A 20,655-nucleotide genomic window follows, 5' to 3' on the forward strand; every position below is an offset into this window, starting at 1 on the left:
TTTATTTGTGAATTTTTGAATTCTATCCCTCTCAGTTGGCTAAACAGTCCATGAGAGCAGAGCCCACAACTGTTTGGGTTAGTATGATTACCTCCAATGCCTGGCACAGTGCCCGGCAAAGCAAAGAAACTAAACAAACATTCTTTCACTGTATGAATCAAGCCATAAAGATATTTATTTTCCCAGTGATATAAACTATGCCATTCCCCCTTACAGGGCAAAAGGAGCTAAATTTTAAATAATATTTTTCCAGTTCATGATTTATTACATAATTTTCTTATTTAATCTTTATAAAAATGCAGCAGAAACCCATTTTACACAAAGAAACAGATACAGAGAGTTAGGGAATTTGTTCAAAATCACATACCTGGGTGCCTGGGTGGCTCAGTCGGTTAAGCGTCCGACTTCGGCTCAGGTCGTGATCTCGCAGTCCGTGGGTTCGAGCCCCGTGTCAGGCTCTGTGCTGACAGCTCAGAACCTGGAACCTGCTTCTGATTTTGTGTCTCCCTCTCTCTCTGACCCTCCCCCCATTCATGCTCTGTCTCTCTCTGTCTCAAAAATAAATACATGTTAAAATAAAAAACAAAAAAACAAAATCACATACCTGGTAAAAGATCCATGGGGGATACTAACCCAGATATGCCTGATTCAAAAACCCAAGTTCAAAACTACTATATGGTATTGCCTCTCCATAACACTAGTTATCTCCTTAACACAAAGCATTGGAGATAGAACTCAGGCATCTATAAAACTAGTTTTCAGATAAATTCATTTTCATGTAAATCTAGATATATATTAAAATTTAATTTCATTTGTAAAATACTTATCCATGGAGAGAATAAAACAAATTTTAAAACTCTGGGAAGATGAAATTTGACAGAGAATTACAATGCTTACCAAATACCTTGCTTTTTCTGTCATTCATGATAAATGACATGAATGAAGTAACAGAGATTGGTGCAGGTGTGATTATTTAAGGTAGCCCATCCCCTAAATTTCATCTACAGATTATAAAAAGCATTTCAAGTTGTCTCAAAAGGCTTCACCATTTCAGTGTTATTTCTTGGGTAAGGAGGGGAGACTGGAAAAGCAACACAAAGAATTATTTCAATTCTCAGGACTTATTAGAGAAGGGACTGAGCAGAGATCAGCTGCTGGGGAACACAGATCTCTCCGGGAAAGGGAAAACAAACCCAGCAAATACAAGGAGGAGTGTTTCTACAGGTCAGTCAGAGCAATGAGACAGCCAAGATGCTTGTGAGGAGATACAGTAAGGATAAGGCAAGCTCTCATTTTCTCTTTTATTGCGTGCTCAAGTCCCCAAACCGGCTAAAGACATGATTACAGGTAACAGCAGGAATTACTATCGATGGTCACAGTGGTGTTCTCTGGAGGTCTCACATGGTTTTTGAGGGGATGGGGAATACAAACTGACAGGATCAGAAATGGGAACTAAGTCACCTAATATGTTTTCTAGATACATAACTACAGTGCGACTGACGTGGCTTTCTGTGCTTAACGCATAAGAGGTTCTGCCAACTCGTGGATCCTCGGAGAACACTGGGTTTTCAGAGCAGCTGGCTTGACTTTAAAGACATTTGGATCGTAATATATAATATGCACAGGAGACCTGAAATGGGGGAAAAAGAATGCAACCTGAAAAAAGATGAAAAAAAATGGAACTCACATTTCTCAACCATCCACTACGTGTTAGGCTCTATGATATTATGCATTTTTGATTTTCATAAGCACCCCACGAAACAGGTGTCATAACCCTCACTGTACAGGTAAGGACAAGAAGGCTCAGGGAACTTATAAAAATGACCTGTGGTCAAATCCAGATTCATGTATCTATCAGATTCCAAAGCCTTTGCTCTTTCCACAGAAAGTTAATTCTGGAAATTTTTCAGTAACTTGCCAATGTTAAAACTAGCCCAACAGTTCTCTGGTGAACTTGAAGAAATCAAACTTTTGAAGTTTCCACCCTCAGCACCTTACCACCAAATAATAACTTTGCCACTTGGGTAAATCCTGAGGACTTGATCTTTCTCTTCCCTTTCCTTTGTCAATGAACAGAAAATGAGCTTCATTTCATTGTTGGAATTTATTTCTTTTAAGGCAAAACACTTGATAAATATTTTATTATGTAAGAATTAACATATTTCCTGTTCCCTAAGCTGAAGACTTCTATGACTTTTTCAGTTTCTCCTAGGTTTTCCTGATGATGCTTAAAAAGGGGTGTCAGGTATTATCTCATGAAGGAAACGAACTGAGGTTCAGGCAAATTAAGAAATCTTCTAGGAAGTAAATAAGAATTAGACGCAATTTCTTCTTTATTAAATGTATTTTCTTATCTATTTCAAATAGGTCACATGATGCAAAACATGGACAAATATAAAAGCCTATTTAGTAAAAAATAAATCTTTGTCCTATCCCATTTACCTTGGGCCCCCACAAGTAACCATTGTTACTAGCTTCTTGCATACTTTTCTGAGATGTCATAGGCACCTGCAAGCCAATACATGGCATATGTGTATTTTCTTACACAAACTGTAACATATTTCATGCTCTGTTCTGTAACTTGCTTCACTTAACAATATGTTAGATAAATAATCCCACATCCATACTTACAGAGTTGTTTCCTAGATCTAAATTTCAATACTAGTCCACTAACCCTTTAACTGTTGGCTTAGATTTGCGGTAAAACCACAGATTTGTCACAATTAATGTAACAAGTGAGATGTTTTTGAAAATTTCCTATATTCTTACAATTCTTTTTATTGGTCTTATTAGGTCAATTTTTCCCTCTCCCTAGCACCCCCAGCCTTCCTGCCCCATATTAGTTTTAAAATGACATACCTTGTATTTGGATTAGCTAGTTCCTGAATTCTGGGAGATATTTTGTAATGGATAGCAGCATAAGATACTGGCCAATGGGCATCACGGACAGGTAGATAATCTTGATGAAGAGGCTTGGCCTCAGCTAGAGCTATTATTCGAGGGCTAGGTTTGGTTAGCAAGGCAGCACGGGATATCTGTAGTAGAAGCAAAAAGATGCAAAAATAGATTTCAATTTTCACATCTCCCTCTCCTTACAGCTATGCCCCGAACTGAGTCACCATCAGATACAGGTTCTCTCCTGGATTATAGCAGCAGACTCCTCCCTGGTCTCCCTGCTTCCATTCTTGCTCTGTATGATCTAGCCTTTTCTACCAATTACTGAGGGAGAGAATGAGCATTTTAATGAGTGCATTTCATGGGCCACACAGTGTTCTAAGTAGGGCACCTATATTATTCCCACTCAATCATCAAAACAACCCCATGAGATACATACTTTCTAAAGCCCAGCTTGGATTATGTCACTCTCAGGGTTTAAAACCTTCCAGTGGTTTCCCATTTTGCTATGAATAACATTTAGACTCCTTATTGTGGCCTCGAAGGCCCTATGTGATCTGGCTGCTATCCCTATTCCTCTGACCTCATCTCCTTCCTCTCCCCACCTTGATCACAGTGACCTTTGTTACATGAGGCCCGTCTGGCCCAGCTCTTTCCACGTTGGGATTTTTGCACCTGCCAGTTCTTCTACTTGAAATCCTCCTTCCTCAATCTTGTCATGGCTGCTTCTTCATCATTCAAGTTTCTAGATTCAAACATCATGTTCTCAAGGACATCTTCCCTCACCATCCAAGATACGTGAACCTTTCTAATAACTCTCCTCTACAGTACACTTATTTAATCTTCTTTATAGCACTTACTAACACCTGACTTAGCTCTCTTATCTCTTTGTTGGTATATTCATTGTCTGTGTCTCCCCATTAGAATATAAGCTTCTTGAATGTTTGCCAAAAGCTAGAATAAGTACATAACTAGTGCTGAATATGTGTTGATTGACAGATGGATCTACTCCTTCTGGTCTTACTTTGAAACTGCATCTGCCAGGTTGCCTTTCTGTTATGTTGCTTAATTGGTAAAACTGGGAGGATGACATATAGCTCCTATTCTCTCTCTTATGTGCTTATTAAAAAGAATTAGGATGGACAACAAACACCACTCAATTGCCCTGAAAGGACTGTGTTGCACTGGTATAGACTTATTTTGGGTTCTAAAAGTATGATATCTGTAGGGGCATCACTTTTTAAAAATATTTTTTATAAACTCCCAAACAATCCTAGCAACTGAAGAAAGATACCTGTAACTCCCATTTTATATACCAAAAGAACTGAAAGTAAAGTGATTTGCCCAAGGGTCACAAGAAAGTCATGTCAGCAAACTCAAGATGCTTGTCTGAGGGGTTTTGATTTCTAGACTAGATTTCTTTCCTAATAGAATTCCATATCAAATCCTCAGGTTCTTAGAGAATAAAATGTATCCAACCTCCTTGGCAACATGATTTAAATATTTATTGAAAACTCAACTGAAATTGGACACCAAGTTGCCACTACAATGAATGGAGGGGAGTGTCAAAGAGGAGGAGGGAGGGAAGCCACTGAATGTGCCAGCCTCTGTTCCGAGCACCATGCCTTATCTATTATTTCAAGTCACATCACCGTCCAAGTAGGAACTGTTAACTTTATTTAAAAAAATTTTTTTACTAAATTTTTTTCTAAATGTTTATTCATTTTTTCAGAGAGCAAGAGTGAGCAAACAGGGGAGGGACAGAGAGAGAGGGAGACACAGAATCCAAAGCAGGCTCCAGACTTTGAGCTGTCGGCACAGAGCCCCCATGTGGGGCTCGAACCCACGAACTGCGAGATCATAACCTGAGCCGAAGTTGCAGGCTTAACCGACTGAGCCACCCAGGCGGCCCAGAACTGTTAACTTTATAATCTCCTTGCCCACCTGGTTCCACCCAACTTCAAGGTCATCTCAAATTTAAGACTTTGGTATGTGCTCTTCCCTTTACTAGAATATTCTCCTCTCAGACCTTCACTTAGCTGACTCATTCAAGTTTCAGATCAAATATCCCTTCCTTAAAGGGGCTTTCCCTGACTACCATATGCAAAGTAGAGTATTCTCCACTCTCACCCAAAGTCAATCATTTCCTATTTTATTGTCTTCATAGCACTTATCACTACCTGACATTATCTTATCTGTTTATTTTTTGTCTCCCTCCATCTTGTTCACTGGGAATGATGGCTGGCACACAGTAGGCATTCAAATACTTGAATGAATAAATAAGGCTCAGGAACACTGCCACAATATCAAAGAGCTAGTAGTAGTGTTGAGGCTAGAATTTGAACCCAGTTCTTCCTGATTCCAAAGCCCATGCTCGTCGTCCTCTTTCCCTAGCCTCTCCACATATCTTGCAGCTAGGTCTTCCTTCATGCCAGAATCTTGAAAGATTCTCTTTCCCAATGACTTTGGCCTATGCTCTGTAGTGGCAAAGTAGTACCCTAGGAACAACCAAAAAGTGAGGTGAAGGATGCCAAGGAAGTGGTGGCTTACAGGACGGATGGGCATTTCACATCTTTCTCTTTCAAAGCACAGACCCTCTATCTTGATCCTTGGATGGGCAAGGTCTATAATTCTTGGAGTTGCAACAGCACTCAGGGCAGAAGTTGCAATCTTGGTTTCAATCTAGGGGAAAAAAATAAAATAGTGTCTGTAAGTATCAAATAATAAACATGGTACAAAGTACATCTGGCCTCTGAACCAGACTTCTCAGAAATCCAGCAGAAAGGATAAGAGTCTTGTAGTAACCCATGATCATAGATGAAATTATCAATTTCCATTTTTTTCAAAGTAGGTTGTATGAATTCCAACCCAGATTTTCAGGAACTTGCTGTTAAACTAAAGATGGGGAGGGAATGGCAACCTTACATAGTAACTAAGAGATAAATGGTAACACTGATTTGTGGAATGATAAACTCAGCCAAGAGGGAAGGCTCAGGCCTACCATGTAACAATACTGTAAGAGGGAGAGCTGTGCTTTGTTCTTAACTATTTTCTTAAGCTTATTTATTTATTTTTTGAGAGAGACAGAGACAGTGAGCAGGGGAGGGGCAGAGAGAAAGAGGGAGAGAGAGAATCCCAAGCAGGCTTTGCACTGTCAGCATGGAGCCCAAGGCAGGGCTCAAACTCACAAACCATGAGATCATGACCTGAGCCAAAACCAAGAGTTGGACACTCAACCGATGAAGCCACCCAGGAGCCCCTGTTCTTAACTATTTTTGGCCTTTGGAAATTGGGACTCACATTATCACAAATTCCCATACTTAAAGTGAATTCAAGGGGCTCTCTTCTAATTGGAACAGATAAGAAAAAGAAACCAAAGCCAAGAAGAAGGCAGAACCACATTCTCCATACACAATGCTGAGCTAGTCCCCCAAGTCATTCCTCACTATCTTAATTATGGAAATGTGTTCAAATTATATGGTCTTCTATTTTAATTACTAGTATTCAAACTCAAAACTTACCACAAGACTTTAAGAGGAATATAGTCAATAAAAATAGGGTTTTAACTGTGAGCAGAAAAATAACAAACAAGATATGTTCCAAATCCCTTTTTGTGTTAAGACGTTGATGATACTAACGCTGACAGTGTTTTACATGTACTCACTCATTTTTTATCTCACCTGGTATATAATTTTTATTTGTATTTCACTTATGGGGAAACTAAGGTTCTATATGAAGTTCAGCAATTTATTTGAGCTTATATAGTGAATAAGTTGCAAAGTTGGGAGTGAAACCTAAGGTCCTATCTGTCTGTACAATTCCATGATAAGAGTATTTTTCTTGGGTTTTCCCACTCTTCCTCTGGTATCTCTCAGTACCTTATTTATTCTCTTTTATGAGTATCAAATAATCTTAATTATTTACCTATAGGTCTATGGTTTCTTCTAAATTGAAATTTACTTTAAGGAAAGGAACTGTTTTATTATTCTTATTGTGTCTTACATAAAATAATTAAGAAATATTTGTTTAATGAATTGGATTAACAAGTGATCATTTTATTTCCTTTTTAATTGTAAGCCTTAACTGAAAGCAGTGGTTGTCATATATTTCTCTGATTTTCCCAGAACCTGATAGTAGGCAAAGTTTTATTCATTGTAAATGATTAATTAGCCCTTCATGGAATTGTACAGACACTGAGCCTGGATTGCTTCAATGGTAAATTCTATCAAATACTTAAGACAAAAAAATAATATAAGTGATGTACAAACCTACAGAGAATACAGATGCTAAGCCCAGATTGCTTAGACAGTAAATTTCTTTCAAATATTTAAGAAGAAATAATATAAATCTTATATAAACCTACAAAGAATAAGAAATACTACTAACCTATGGTGATAGAAATTTGGAAGTGGTTGACTCTAGGGCAGGGGGTAGAGTGGAATTGACTAGAAATAGTCAGGAGGAAACTTTTTGGGATAATGTTTTATATCTTGATTGAGGTGATTATTGAATGGATATATACATTTGTTAAAATCTTATTAAACTGTACACTTAAGATCTATGCATTTTATGTAAATTATAACTCCAAAATTGCAAAATATATGCTGGAAAAAATTATTTATATATATATATATATTTATATATATATATATATATATATATGTGTGTGTGTGTGTGTGTGTGTGTGTGTATATATGTGTGTGTGTGTATATATATAGCAATATTATATTATATTATATATACATATATATAATGAAGAATATCTATAATATGTAAAGAGCTGTTATGAATCAATACAAAATGTGCAGACCATTAGAAAAATAAAAAGCCATGAATAGACAAATTTATAAAAGAAAAATACATAGTTAAATAAATGTTGAGAATTACTGAATTTGTTAATAATCAAAGAAATGAAAGTGTTTATTAATGAGATAGTATTTTTATTATAAAATTAATATTTTGTAAAATAATATCTAATGTTGGCAAGAATGCACTGCAAAAGTCAGCCCAAATAATGCAACTGGGTATGTAAATCAAAATCACTTTTGTTGGAACACATTTTGGAATAATATATAAATCACCTCAAAAATGTTCATACCCTTGATCTGGTAACTTTACTTCTCAAATTTTTGTTCTCAGAAAATAATCAGATTGAGAATAATGGTGGGGAGACATGTTGATAGAATGACTTCATAAATTAGGACAAGTCAGACAAAGTCATGTGAGGTATCCAGAGTACATGTGTTTAATACTCAAAGATATCTGCTAAATATAAAATAGGAGTCTTCAAAGCCAAAATCTCTCAAGAGTCAAAGATTTTAAAAATCTAAACAGTTTGATTAGTCTTAAGTAGGAGCTGCAGACATCTGCAAGTAGAGAGAGAATGATGGATATGCACTAAGTGAGCTATGAAACCAACTCTTTTTAAGTTTGTAGTGACAAAGTTACCATAAAAAAGAGACTCAGTAACACATTCATAGAAGGGAAAAAAGATTTTTTTTTTAATTTTTTTTTCAACGTTTTTATTTATTTTTTGGGACAGAGAGAGACAGAGCATGAACGGGGGAGGGGCAGAGAGAGAGGGAGACACAGAATCGGAAACAGGCTCCAGGCTCCGAGCCATCAGCCCAGAGCCTGACGCGGGGCTCGAACTCACGGACTGCGAGATCGTGACCTGGCTGAAGTTGGACGCTTAACCGACTGCGCCACCCAGGCGCCCCGAAAAAAGATTTTTTACAGTTCATCCATCCAAAGTCTCTGGTGGCAAGTAATCTCACGTACCTGTGAAAGTAACTTGGCTTTCTTTGTGGGCATGTGTATTTTTTTTTTTTAAGTTTATTTATTTATCTTGAGAGTGTGTGTGTGTGTATGAGAACACACATGGGAGCAGGGGAGGGGTAGGGAGGGAGAGAGAAGGAGAGAATCCCAAGCAGAGCCCACACTGTTGGCATGAAGCCTGATATGGGGCTCCAACTCAGGAACCATGAGATCATGAGCTGAGCCGCAGTCTAATGCTTAACCAACTGAGCCACCCAGGTGCCCTATTGGGCATGTGTATTTTTAAACTCTCGGAAGGTTCAGCATTAACTGCAAAAAAGCTAAGAGAAACAAAATCATAGAATTAATAAATAATACCTGGTACTAAGAATAAGTATGCGCTAGAATTGATGACATTTGGACATGGACTATGGAGTGGATACAGTATCTATCAATTAAACTTCCTCATTTTTATAACAATCCAGTGGTTACATAAGATGATGTCCTTGTTCTTGGGAAATACACTCTGAAGTATTTAGGAAAATGACTATATGATATCTGTAACTCTCAAAAATGATTCAGGGAAATAACTAAATACACACACACACACACACACACACACACACACCCCACATGGAGGAGACAGAATGATTAAGCAAATGGAATAAAATGTTAATTCTTGCAACTTTTCAGTAAATTAAAAATTATTATAGAAACAAAAACTATGTGTATATTATTAAAATTAAAAAGCACGTACATGGGGGTTCCTGGCTAGTTCAGTTGGTGGAGCATGTGAGTCTTGATCTTGGGTCATGAGTTCAAGTCTCACACTGGGCATAGAGCTTACAAAACAAAAAACCAAAAACAAACAAAAAAAAAACAAAAACAAAAAAAACAAAACCATGTGCATGTTTAAGAGAATTTGGCCTTTTAGAGTGATCACCTTACAACTGCAACTTGAAGCATATATGTGAGTTATAACATTAGATTGAAATATTAAGTTTATGTCATTCTTACAACATTGAAAACTTTAAGTTCACCATATTTATAAGTTTAATGCAGATTTTTAAATAGTTATTTAATATTTGAGATTGTGTTCGTTAATGTAGATGGCTGAAGTAAAAGGCTTACAAAATAAATCAAATGTAATATATTAGTAAATATGATTTAAGTTATTTGGAGGCATTTGATAAGTTTAGAAACCAAATCAAACATTATTCAGGACTCTTAAAAGTTATTGTTAAACTTCTGGAATTATAAACAGAGTAATAAAACTTATGCATTAAATTTAAAAGCCTGAGAAAGAAAAAGATTTTTTTACTGTTTATTTATTTTTGAGAGAGCAAGAGACAGAGAGAGAGAGACAGAGTGTGAGTGGGGAAGGGGCAGAGGGAGAGGGAGACACAGAATCCAAAGCAGGCTCCTGCCTCTAAGCTGTCAGCACAGACCCGGACGCAGGGCTTGAACTCAGGAACCATGAGATTATGACCTGAGCTAGAGTCAGATGCTCAACCTACTGAGCCACTCGGTCATCCCGAAAGAAACAGATTTTTAACTTCAAATTTTAAAAATTGACTACTAATTATTTAAATCAAGAACATACCTCTGAACAGTCTTTTCTATATACAAAAACCATGCTCAAGGATACCAAAAGACTCACATCACTGGATTTGCAGGTTCTTTTCTTAAGTGGCTATAAATTCTTTCAAATTATTCTTCTCTCAGTGAGAGCTGGGGTTTGTATCCCTGCCCCCTTGAATCTGGCCAGACTTGTAACTCCATAAATCAACAGAATATGACTGTAGTGACATTATGTGACTACCAAGGCCAACTCAAAAAAAAATTATGCAGTTCTACCTGGTTCTTTTGGTATGCTCACCCTTGAAACATTCCATTTTAGAATATTCCTTATCAGAATACAGCTGCTATGCTGAGAGAAGTCTAAGCTATATGGAGAGGCCACAAGAAGGTGCTCCTGTGGATATTCCCAACTGAGTCTAGCATTTAAGTCATATCAGCCAAGGTACCACACACAGATGTTGTTATGGACTGACTGTTAATGTCCCTCTCAAATTCATATGTTGAAGTCCTAGTCCCCAGTGGGTTAATATTGGGAGGTGGGGCCTTTGGGAGGTAATTATGTTTACATGAAGTCATGAGGTTAGAACCCTCATAATGGGATTGGTGTCCTTATAAGAAGAGAGATAAGAACTCCTCTTTGCACACAAAAAGAAGTCATGTGAGTACACAGCAAAATGGTGGCTGTCTACAAACCAAGAAGAGGACCTTCATCAAGAAGAGAATCTGCTACACCCTGATCGTGGACTTCTCTGTCTCCAGAACTTTGAGAAATAAATGTCTTTTAAGGCATTCAGTCTATGGTATTTTGTTATAGCAGCCCAAGCTGATTAAGACAAGTATAAAGGAACTTTCAGCCCCCTACCATTTCAGACACCCAAGCCACTAGAGATATACTAGCTGAGGGATTTCTAGTTCATAAAATGCTTGAGTGTAATAAAATGCTTATTGTTTTACACTACTAAGTTTGGGGGTGCTTTGGTATGAAGCAACAAATAACCAAATCCCAACTTTAAGAATTGGTTCTCTGTATTGGTTCTAGATTATCTGGAATTTGTTTTTTGAGTATTTGGATTTAAAGTTATTCATGATTCTGTTGCCAGAAGTTAAAAAAAAATCCTGGTAGTCCATAGCATGCAGTGGCAAAACAGAAAGCAAGACTTCGGGTGACCAAGCAGCTGCTACCAGAAAATATTTTAGTGAAATAAAGAAGTATAGTGGGATTATTTGGTTGTTTCTAAGTACACTGGAAAAAGTGAGTTAAGAAATGACTGGCTCAGGCCTTTAAGCTCCCACCTTAAGGTCTGGGTAAAGGACCAGAAAGTTTCTGTGACTTCCATAAAAGAAATCCTTATAGTCTATGGTCACAGGGCTGAAAATTCTGAAAACCAAACTCGAAATCTAATTCTGTGAGTGGGTGAATTATAGTGCAAATTGAATTACCAAATTTGTCTGGTCTCCTATGTTCAAGTTAAAGCAATGATTGAGAAGGAACAGGACCTTGAAAATTGGAATGGGAATATATGAGCAGATTCCAATGAAGATGGGGACCCCTAAATACAGCTGAGCCTTTCTCTCCTGCCTGAGGAGGTCAGATTCCCCCTGCCTGAAGAACTTGTATTGGGTTGCCCTGAAGTAGATACTTTCCAAGTAAGTGCTGGCCTACCCTTACTATCTCTCATTGCTTCTGGGTGTATAACAAGACCCAAGTTCCAGCTGCCTAAACAGCCTTCCATAGACTTCTCTATAAGCTTCCACAATTGCTTAAATTCTGCATAGCTGTTCTGCTTCTCTGATTAAATCTTGGCTGATAAATTAGGCATAGAGGAGATAGTAAGAAACGTTCATTTAATGAGAGGGAAACATAAACAGGGGAAAAAGGAAGATACACCCAGAAATAAGAGGACAGCATGGTACAGTTATAAACACGTTACATGTTGCAAAATCAATCAGGAACTGTTTCTTTCACATGGACCCACTTACCTTTTTTGGAGGAACATAGTTTGGATTTATGGCTTTGGCTATTGACAGTTGTAATAAACGGGGTGAAGGATCAGAGATTTGATGAGAATTTCTTGTTAAGTAATCACTGTAGGGCCTATATACAAATGGAACATGAAATATTATAATCATTGGAGGAAAAATAACTGCATTTTTTCACTGCTATAATCAACCTCTGATCAATTATATATATTGTTTCTATCTTAAAAACTTCTTTTCCCATAATCATAGTTGGGTTTTTTTTTAATATCGGATTGGTGTTTTCTAAAAATATTTGTACTATGAGCCACAGTAAGAAGTGCATTTTATACTGTGATACAGAATATGTAAATCTGTGTGTGTGTGTGTGTGTGTGTGTGTGTGTGTGTGTGTGTGTGCTGTATATCCAAAACAAAATTATCATGAAACAATACTTACCTGAGTAAGGTATTCTGATTTTTTTAATTCCATTTGATTTCATTAAAAAAAACTGGAATCCATTTTATGATCCACTGATGGGTTGAGACTTGCAGTTTAAAAAACACTTCTCTTGAGCAGAACGGACTCTCCAGAGCCAAGTGTAGACAAGAGGCCCACGGAAGAGGGTAGGAAGGGCAGAGAGGCGGTGCGCGCTACATGGACTGGTGGGAGGGAGCCGGGGCGGAGGGACAGCCCACCAGCAAAGCAGAGCCCCTGAGTCTGGCTTGCAAAAGCAGAGGGGCCAGACTCCGTGAGTTCTGACAGCCAGCAGGACTTAATATCTGGAATGTTAAAAGTCAACAGCTCTGCTTGGAGAGTGGGAGGGTGAGAGGACACTGGGAGGGAGAGTTGTTGAGCCCTGGAAGACAGAGCTCAGCTCGGCCAGAGTCATCTCCCTCTCCCATCCCCCAGCAGAAATCCCAAAGGGAACCAGTTTCTGTCACCAAACTTGCTTGCACTGCACAAACACACAACGATGTGCTTCTGTGGATCCAAACCTCTGATGGGTCTGCCTCCCTCCTGGTGCTGCAGGGCCCCTCCCACAGGGGACCACCGACAGCAAAGCAAGCTAAGCCTGCCCCTCCCACCCTGTGCACCCTGCGAATCCACCTAGGCTAATATGCCAGATCCCATCAAAGCAGCACCACAAGCCTGGTAGTGTGCAAGTAGCCCAGACAGGGGCCACACCACTCAACAGTGAGTCCTGCCCCTGGGAGAGGGTGAGATAAGGTATATACCAGTCTGACTGTGGCCCCAGCAGTGGGCTGGGGACAAACATCAGGTCTGACTGCAGCCCTGCCCACCAACACAAGTTACTCCAGACAGCACAGGGGAAGTGCCCTGCAGTTCCACGCCACTCCAGGGACTACCCAAAATGATGAAATGGAAGAACTATCCCCAAAAGAAACTCCAGGAAGTAGTGACAGCTAATGAATTGGTCAAAAACGATTTAAGCCATATAACAGAACAAGAATTTAGAATAGTAGTCATAAAATTAATTGCTAGGCTTGAAAAAAGTATAGAGGACAGCAGAGAATCTATTGCTACAGAGATCAAGGGACTAAGAAACAGTCATGAGGAACTGAAAAATGCTATAAATGAGGTGCAAAATAAAATGGAGGCAACCACAGCTCGGACTAAAGAGGCAGAGGAGAGAATAGGTGAATTAGAAGATAAAATTATGGAAAAAGAGGAAGCTGAGAAAAAGAGAGATAAAAAAATCCAGGAGTATGAGGGGAGAATTAGAGAACTAAGTGATGCAATCAAACAGAACAATATCTGTATAATAGGAATTCCAGAAAGGAAGAGAGAGAGAAAGGGGCTGAAGGTGTACTTGAACAAATCATAGTTGAGAACTTCCCTGATATGGGGAAGGAAAAAGGCATTGAAATCCAAGAGGCACAGAGAACTCCCTTCAGGCATAGCTTGAATTTATCTTCTGTATGACACATCATAGTGAAACTGGCAAAATACAAGGATAAAGGGAAAATCCTGAAAGCAGCTAGGGATAAACACACTCTAACTTATAAAGGGAGACCCATAAGACTAGTGGCAGATCTATCTACTGAAACTTGGCAGGCCAGAAAGGAATGGCAGGAAATCTTCAATGTGATGAACAGAAAAATATGCAGCTGAGAATTCTTTATCCAGCAAGTCTGTCATTCAGAATAGAAGGAGAGATAAAGGTCTTCCCAAACAAACAAAAACTGAAGGAATTCATCACCACTAAACCAGCCCTATAAGAGATCCTAAGGGGGATTCTGTGAGTGAAATGTTGCAAGGACCACAAAGTACCAGAGACATCACTACAAGCATGAAACCTACAGACATCACAATGACTCTAAACCCATATCTGTCTATAATAACACTGAATGTAAATGGACTAAATGCTCCAAACAAAAGACGCAGGGTATCAGAATGAATAAAAACACAAGACCCATCTATTTGCTGTCTACAAGAGATTCATTTTAGACCTGAGGACACCTTCAGATTGAAAGTGAGGGGATGGAGAACTATTTATCATGCTACTGGAAGTCAAAAGAAAGCTGGAGTAGCCATACTTATATCAGACAAACTAGACTTTAAATTAAAGGCTGTGGGGCGCCTGGGTGGCTCAGTCGGTTAAGCGTCCGACTTCAGCTCAGGTCACGATCTCATGGTCCGTGAGTTCGAGCCCCGTGTCGGGCTCTGGGCTGATGGCTCAGAGCCTGGAGCCTGCTTCTGATTCTGTGTCTCCCTCTCTCTCTGCCCCTACCCGTTCATGCTCTGTCTCTCTCTGTCTCAAAAATAAAAACGTTAAAAAAAAAATTAAAAAAAAAAATAAATTAAAGGCTGTAACAAGAGATGAAGAAGGGCATTATATAATAATTACAGGGTCTATCCATCAGGAAGAGCTAACAATTATAAATGTCTATGCACCCAAATATATAAAACAATTAATCACAAACATAAGCAACCTTATTGATAAGAATGTGGTAATTGCAGGAGACTTTAATACCAAGGATTAAAGCAATAAATACCCTATGAGCAACGGATAGCTCATCTAAACACAAAATCAATAAAGAAACAAGGGCCCTGAATGAAACATTGGATCAGATGGACTTGACAGATATATTTAGAACTCTGTATCCCAAAGCAACAGAATATACTTTCTTCTTGAATGCACATGGAACATTCTCCAAAATAGATCACATACTGGATCACAAAACAACCCTTCATAAGTATAAAAGAATTGAGATCATACCATGAACACTTTCAGATCACAATGCTATGAAACTTGAAATCAACCATAGGAAAAAGTCTGGAAAACCTCCAAAAGCATGGAGGTTAAAGAGCATCCTACTAAAGAAATAATGGGTCAACCAGGCAATTAGAGAAGAAATTTAAAAATATATGGAAACAAGTGAAGATGAAAATACAACAATCCAAACGCTTTGGGATGCAGCGAATGCAGCCCTGAGAGGAAAATAAATTGCAATCCAGGTCTATCTCAAGAAACAAGAAAAATCCCAAATACAAAATCTAACAGCACACCTAAAGGAAATAGAATCAGAACAGCAAAGACACCCCAAACCCAGCAGAAGAAGAGAAATAATAAAGATCAGAGCAGAAATAAATAATATAGAATCTTAAAAAAACTGTAGAGCAGATCAATGAAACCAAGAGTTGTTTTTTGAAGAAATAAACAAAATTGATAAGCCTCTAGCCAGGCTTCTCAAAAAGAAAAGGGAGATGACCCAAATAGATAAAATCATGAATGAAATTGGATTTATTACAACCATTCCCTCAAAAATACAAGCAATTATCAGGGAATACTATGAAAGATTATATGCCAACAAACTGGACAACCTGGAAGAAATGGACAAATTCCTAACCAACCACACACTTCCAAAACTCAAACAGGAAGAAATAGAAACCTTGAACAGACCCATAACCAGCAAAGAAATTGAATCAGTTATCAAAAATCTCCCAACGAATAAGAGTCCTGGACCAGATGGCTTCCCTGGGGAATTCTACCAGACATGTAAAGCAGAGATAATACCTATTCTTCTCAAGCTGTTTTAAAAAATAGAAAGGGAAGGAAAACTTCCAGACTCATTCTATGAAGCCAGCATACTTTGATTCCTAAACCAGACAGAGACCCTGCAAAAAAAGAGAACTACAGGCCAATATCCCTGATGAATATGGATGCAAAAATTCTCAATAAGATACTAGCAAATCGAATTCAACAGCATATAAAAAGAATTATTCACCATGATCAAGTGGGATTCATTCCTGGGCTGCAGGGCTGGTTCAACATTTACAAATCAATCAATGTGATACATCACATTAATAACAGAAAAGAACCATATGATCCTGTCAATCGACACAGAAAAAGCATTTGGCAAAATATAGCATCCTTTCTTATTAAAAACCCTCGAGAAAGTCAGGATAGAAGGAACATACTTAAACATCATAAAAGTCATTTATGAAAAGCCCACAGCTAATATCATCCTCAATAGGGAAAAACTGAGAGCTTTCCCCCTGAGATTAGGGACATGACAGGGATGTCCACTCTCACTGCTGTTGTTTAACATAGTGTTGGAAGTTCTAGCATCAGCAATCAGACAACAAAAGGAAATCAAAGGCATCAAAATTGGCAAAGATGAAGTCAAGCTTTCACTTTCTGCAGATGACGTGATATTATACATGGAAAACCCGACAGACTTCACCAAAAGTCTGCTAGAACTGATACATGAATTTAGCAAAGTTGCAGGATACAAAATCAACGAACAGAAATCAGTTGCATTCTTATACACTAATAATGAAGCAACAGAAAGACAAATAAAGAAACTGATCCCATTCACAATTGCACCAAGAAGCACAAAATACCTAGGAATAAATCTAACCAAAGATGTCAAAGATCTGTATGCTGAAACTACAGAAAGCTTATGAAGGAAATTGAAGAAGATATAAAGAAATGGAAAAACATTCCGTTGTCATGGGTTAGAAGAATAAATATTGTTAAAATGTCAATACTACCCAAAGTTATCTACACATTCAATGCAATCCCAATCAAAATTGCACCAGCATTCTTCTCTAAGCTAGAACAAGCAATCCTAAAATTTGTATGGAACCACAAAAGACCCTGAATAGCCAAAGTAATTTTGAAGAAGAAGACCAAAGCGGGAGGCATCACAATCCCAGACTTTGGCCTCTACTACAACGCTGTCATCATCAAGACGGCATAGTATTGGCACAAAAACAGACACATAGACCAATGGAATAGAATAGAAACCCCAGAATTAGACCCAAAAAGTATGGCCAGCTAATCTTTGACAAAGCAGGAAAGAATATCCAATGGAAAAAAGTCTCTTTAACAAATGGTTCTGGGAGAACTGGACAGCAACATGCAGAAGAATGAAACTAGACCACTTTCATACACCACTCACAAAAATAAACTCAAAATGGATAAAAGACCTGAATGTGAGACAGGAAACCATCAAAACACTAGAGGAGCAAGCAGGAAAAGACCTGCCCTTAGCCGCAGCAATTTCTTAAACTTGACATATCCCCAGAGGCAAGGGAATTAAAAGCAAAAATGAACTATTAGGACCTCATGAAGATAAAAAGCTTCTGTACTGCAAAGGAAACAATCAACAAAACTAAAAGGCAACCAACGGAATGGGAAAAGATAGTTGCAAATGACATATCGGACAAAGGGCTAGTATCCAAAATCTATAAAGAGCTCACCAAACTCCACACCCGAAAAACAAATAATCCAGTCAAGAAATGGGCAGAAAACATGAATAGACACTTCTCTAAAGAAGACATCCAGATGGTCAACAGGCACATGAAAAGATGCTCAACGTCGCTCATCAGGGAAATACAAATCAAAACCACACTCAGATATTACCTCACGCCAGTCAGAGTGGCCAAAATGAACAAATCGGAGACTATAGATGCTGGTGAGGATGTGGAGAAACGGGAACCCTCTTGCACTGTTGGTGGGAATGCAAACTGGTGCAGCTGCTCTGGAAAACAGTGTGGAGGTTCCTCAAAAAATTAAAAAATAGATCTACCCTATGACCCAGCAATAGCATTGCTAGGAATTTACCCAAGGGATACAGGAGTGCTGATGCATAGGGGCACTTGTACCCCAATGTTTATAGCAGCACTTGCAACAATAGCCAAATTATGGAAAGAGCCTAAATGTCCATCAACTGATGAATGGATAAAGAAATTGTGTTTATATACACAATGGAATACTATGTGGCAATGAGAAAGAATGAAATATGGCCTTTTGTAGCAGCGTGGATGGAACTGGAGAGTGTTGATGCTAAGTGAAATAAGTCATACAGAGAAAGACAGATGCCGTATGTTTTCACTCCTATGTGGATCCTGAGAAACTTAACAGGAGACCATGAGGGAGGGGTAGAAAAAAAAAAGGTTAGAGAGGGAGGGAGCCAAACCATATGAGAACAAACTAAGAACAAACTAAGGGTTGATGGGGGGTTGGAGGGAGGAGGGGTGGGTGATGGGTATTGAGGAGGGCACCTGTTGGGATGAGCACTGGGTGTTGTATGGAAACCAATGTGGCAATAAATATCATATTAAAACAAAAAATAGGGGTGCCTGGGTGGCTCACTCGGTTAAGCGTCCAACTTCGGCTCAGGTCATGATCTCGCGGTTTGTGAGTTCAAGCCCCGTGTCGGGCTCTGTGCTGACAGCTCAGAGCCTGGAGCCTGCTTTGGATTCTGTGTCTCCCTCTCTCTCTGACCCTCCCCTGCTCATGCTCTGTCTCTCTCTGCCTCAAAAATAAATAAAACATTTAAAAAAAATAATAAAGATCAATCAATAAATTAATTAATTAAAAAAAATAAAAAACACTTCACTTCCTACCAAAACCTCATATTAAATCCCTGAGATAGAAATTCCAGTCACTATCAGGGGCCCCTCTGTGATGGCCAGTCTCTTCTGCAGTACAGTTTGAAACTGCTAGGTATAATGCCCAGCAACTTGACCAATTTTCATAGGCTGTTCCCCAAATATTCCTTTCCTAGTACAAAAACTTACCAACCAACAAAACTACAAACCTAATATGAAAACAGTTTTCCACAAATAAATATATGATTACTCTCTAGAGGTAGTCTGTTAGATTTCAAAATTGATATAAAATTAGCATACCATAGAATTTACCTTTTTAAAATGTACAATTCAGTGGTGTCTAGCATATTCACAAAGTTGTGTAACTACTGTCACTATCTAAATTCAGAATGGCTTGGGGCGCCTGGGTGGCTCAGTCGGTTAAGCGTCTGACTTCGGCTCAGGTCATGATCTCGCGGTCTGTGGGTTTGAGCTCCGCGTCGGGCTCTGTGCTGACAGCTCAGAACCTGGAGCCTGCTTCTGATTCTGTGTCTCCCTCTCTTTCTGACCCTCCCCCCATTCAAGCTCTGTCTCTCTCTCTGTCTCAAAAAACATTAAAAAAAATTTTTTGAATTCAGAATGTTTTCATCACTCCAAGAGAAACCCCATACTGATTAACAGTTCCTCTCCATTACTTCATTTCCCTCCTCCACCCCCAACCACTAATCTACTTTCTGTCTATGGATTTGCCTATTCTGGACATTTCAAATAAGTGGAATCATACAAATATGCAGCCTTTTGTATCTGGCTTCCTTCACTTGGCCTATTTTCAAGATTCATGTATCAGTATAACAGATTCGTGTATCAGTATAACATTCTTTTTTATGGTTGAATAATATTCCGTTGTATGGATTTGTCACATTTTGTTTATCCATTCATCCATAGTGAACATTTGAGTTGTTTCCACTTTTTTTGCTTTTATGAAATACTGCTATGAATATTCATGTACAAGTTTCTGTGTGAACATTTGCTTTCAATTCCCTTGGGGACATGCCTAGGAGTAGAATGCTGATCATACGATAACTTTATTTTTTTTACTGATTTTTTTAATGTTTATTTACTTATTCTGAGAGAGAGAAAGCATGCATCAGCACGGGAGGAGCAGAGAAAGAGAGAGAGAATCCCAAGCAGGCTCCATGCTGTGAATGCAGAGCTCAATGTGTGGGGTTCAATCTCACAAACTCCGAGATCATGACATGAGCTGAAACCAAGAGTTGGGCACTTAAACAACTAAGCCACCCAGACGCCCCTGATAACTCTATTTTTTAACTTTTGAGGAACTAGAAAGTGGCTTTCCACATAAACTGCACCATTTTACATTACCACCAGCAATGTATAAGGGTTTCAATTTCTCCATATCCTCACCAATACATATTATTTCCTATTAGTTATTATTATTGCCATTCTAGAAGGTGTGAAGTGGTGTCTTTGTGGTTTAATGTGTATTTCCAAGATGATTAATGATATTTAGTATCTTTTTGTGTGTTTCCTGTTCACCTGTATGTCTTCTTTGGAGAAATGTCTATTCAAATCCTTTCCTCATTTTCTAAATTGTGTTGT

General features: G+C 38.5%; 1 protein-coding gene across 4 annotated transcripts in view; it reads right to left on the bottom strand.

Moving 5' to 3' along the window:
* Nucleotides 1-1,287: 1,287 nt before the first annotated feature.
* Nucleotides 1,288-20,655, bottom strand: part of THEGL (theg spermatid protein like) — a 56,201-nt gene continuing 36,833 nt past the window's right edge. For 3 of the 4 annotated variants that reach the window (XM_045056331.1, XM_045056330.1, XM_045056328.1), the window contains 4 exons: nt 12,214-12,328; nt 5,446-5,577; nt 2,860-3,035; nt 1,288-1,630 (listed from right to left, as the gene is read on the bottom strand). In XM_045056331.1, coding sequence (XP_044912266.1) covers nt 1,516-1,630; nt 2,860-3,035; nt 5,446-5,577; nt 12,214-12,328 — 538 coding nt within the window. In that variant the 3' untranslated portion in view covers nt 1,288-1,515. Of the gene's footprint in view, nt 1,657-2,859; nt 3,036-5,445; nt 5,578-12,213; nt 12,329-20,655 lie in introns of all 4 variants that reach the window. The other variant, XM_045056329.1, reaches the window with a different exon arrangement.

The sequence above is a fragment of the Felis catus genome, chromosome B1, assembly GCF_018350175.1.
Source record: "Felis catus isolate Fca126 chromosome B1, F.catus_Fca126_mat1.0, whole genome shotgun sequence".
Classification (NCBI taxonomy): domain Eukaryota; kingdom Metazoa; phylum Chordata; class Mammalia; order Carnivora; family Felidae; genus Felis; species Felis catus.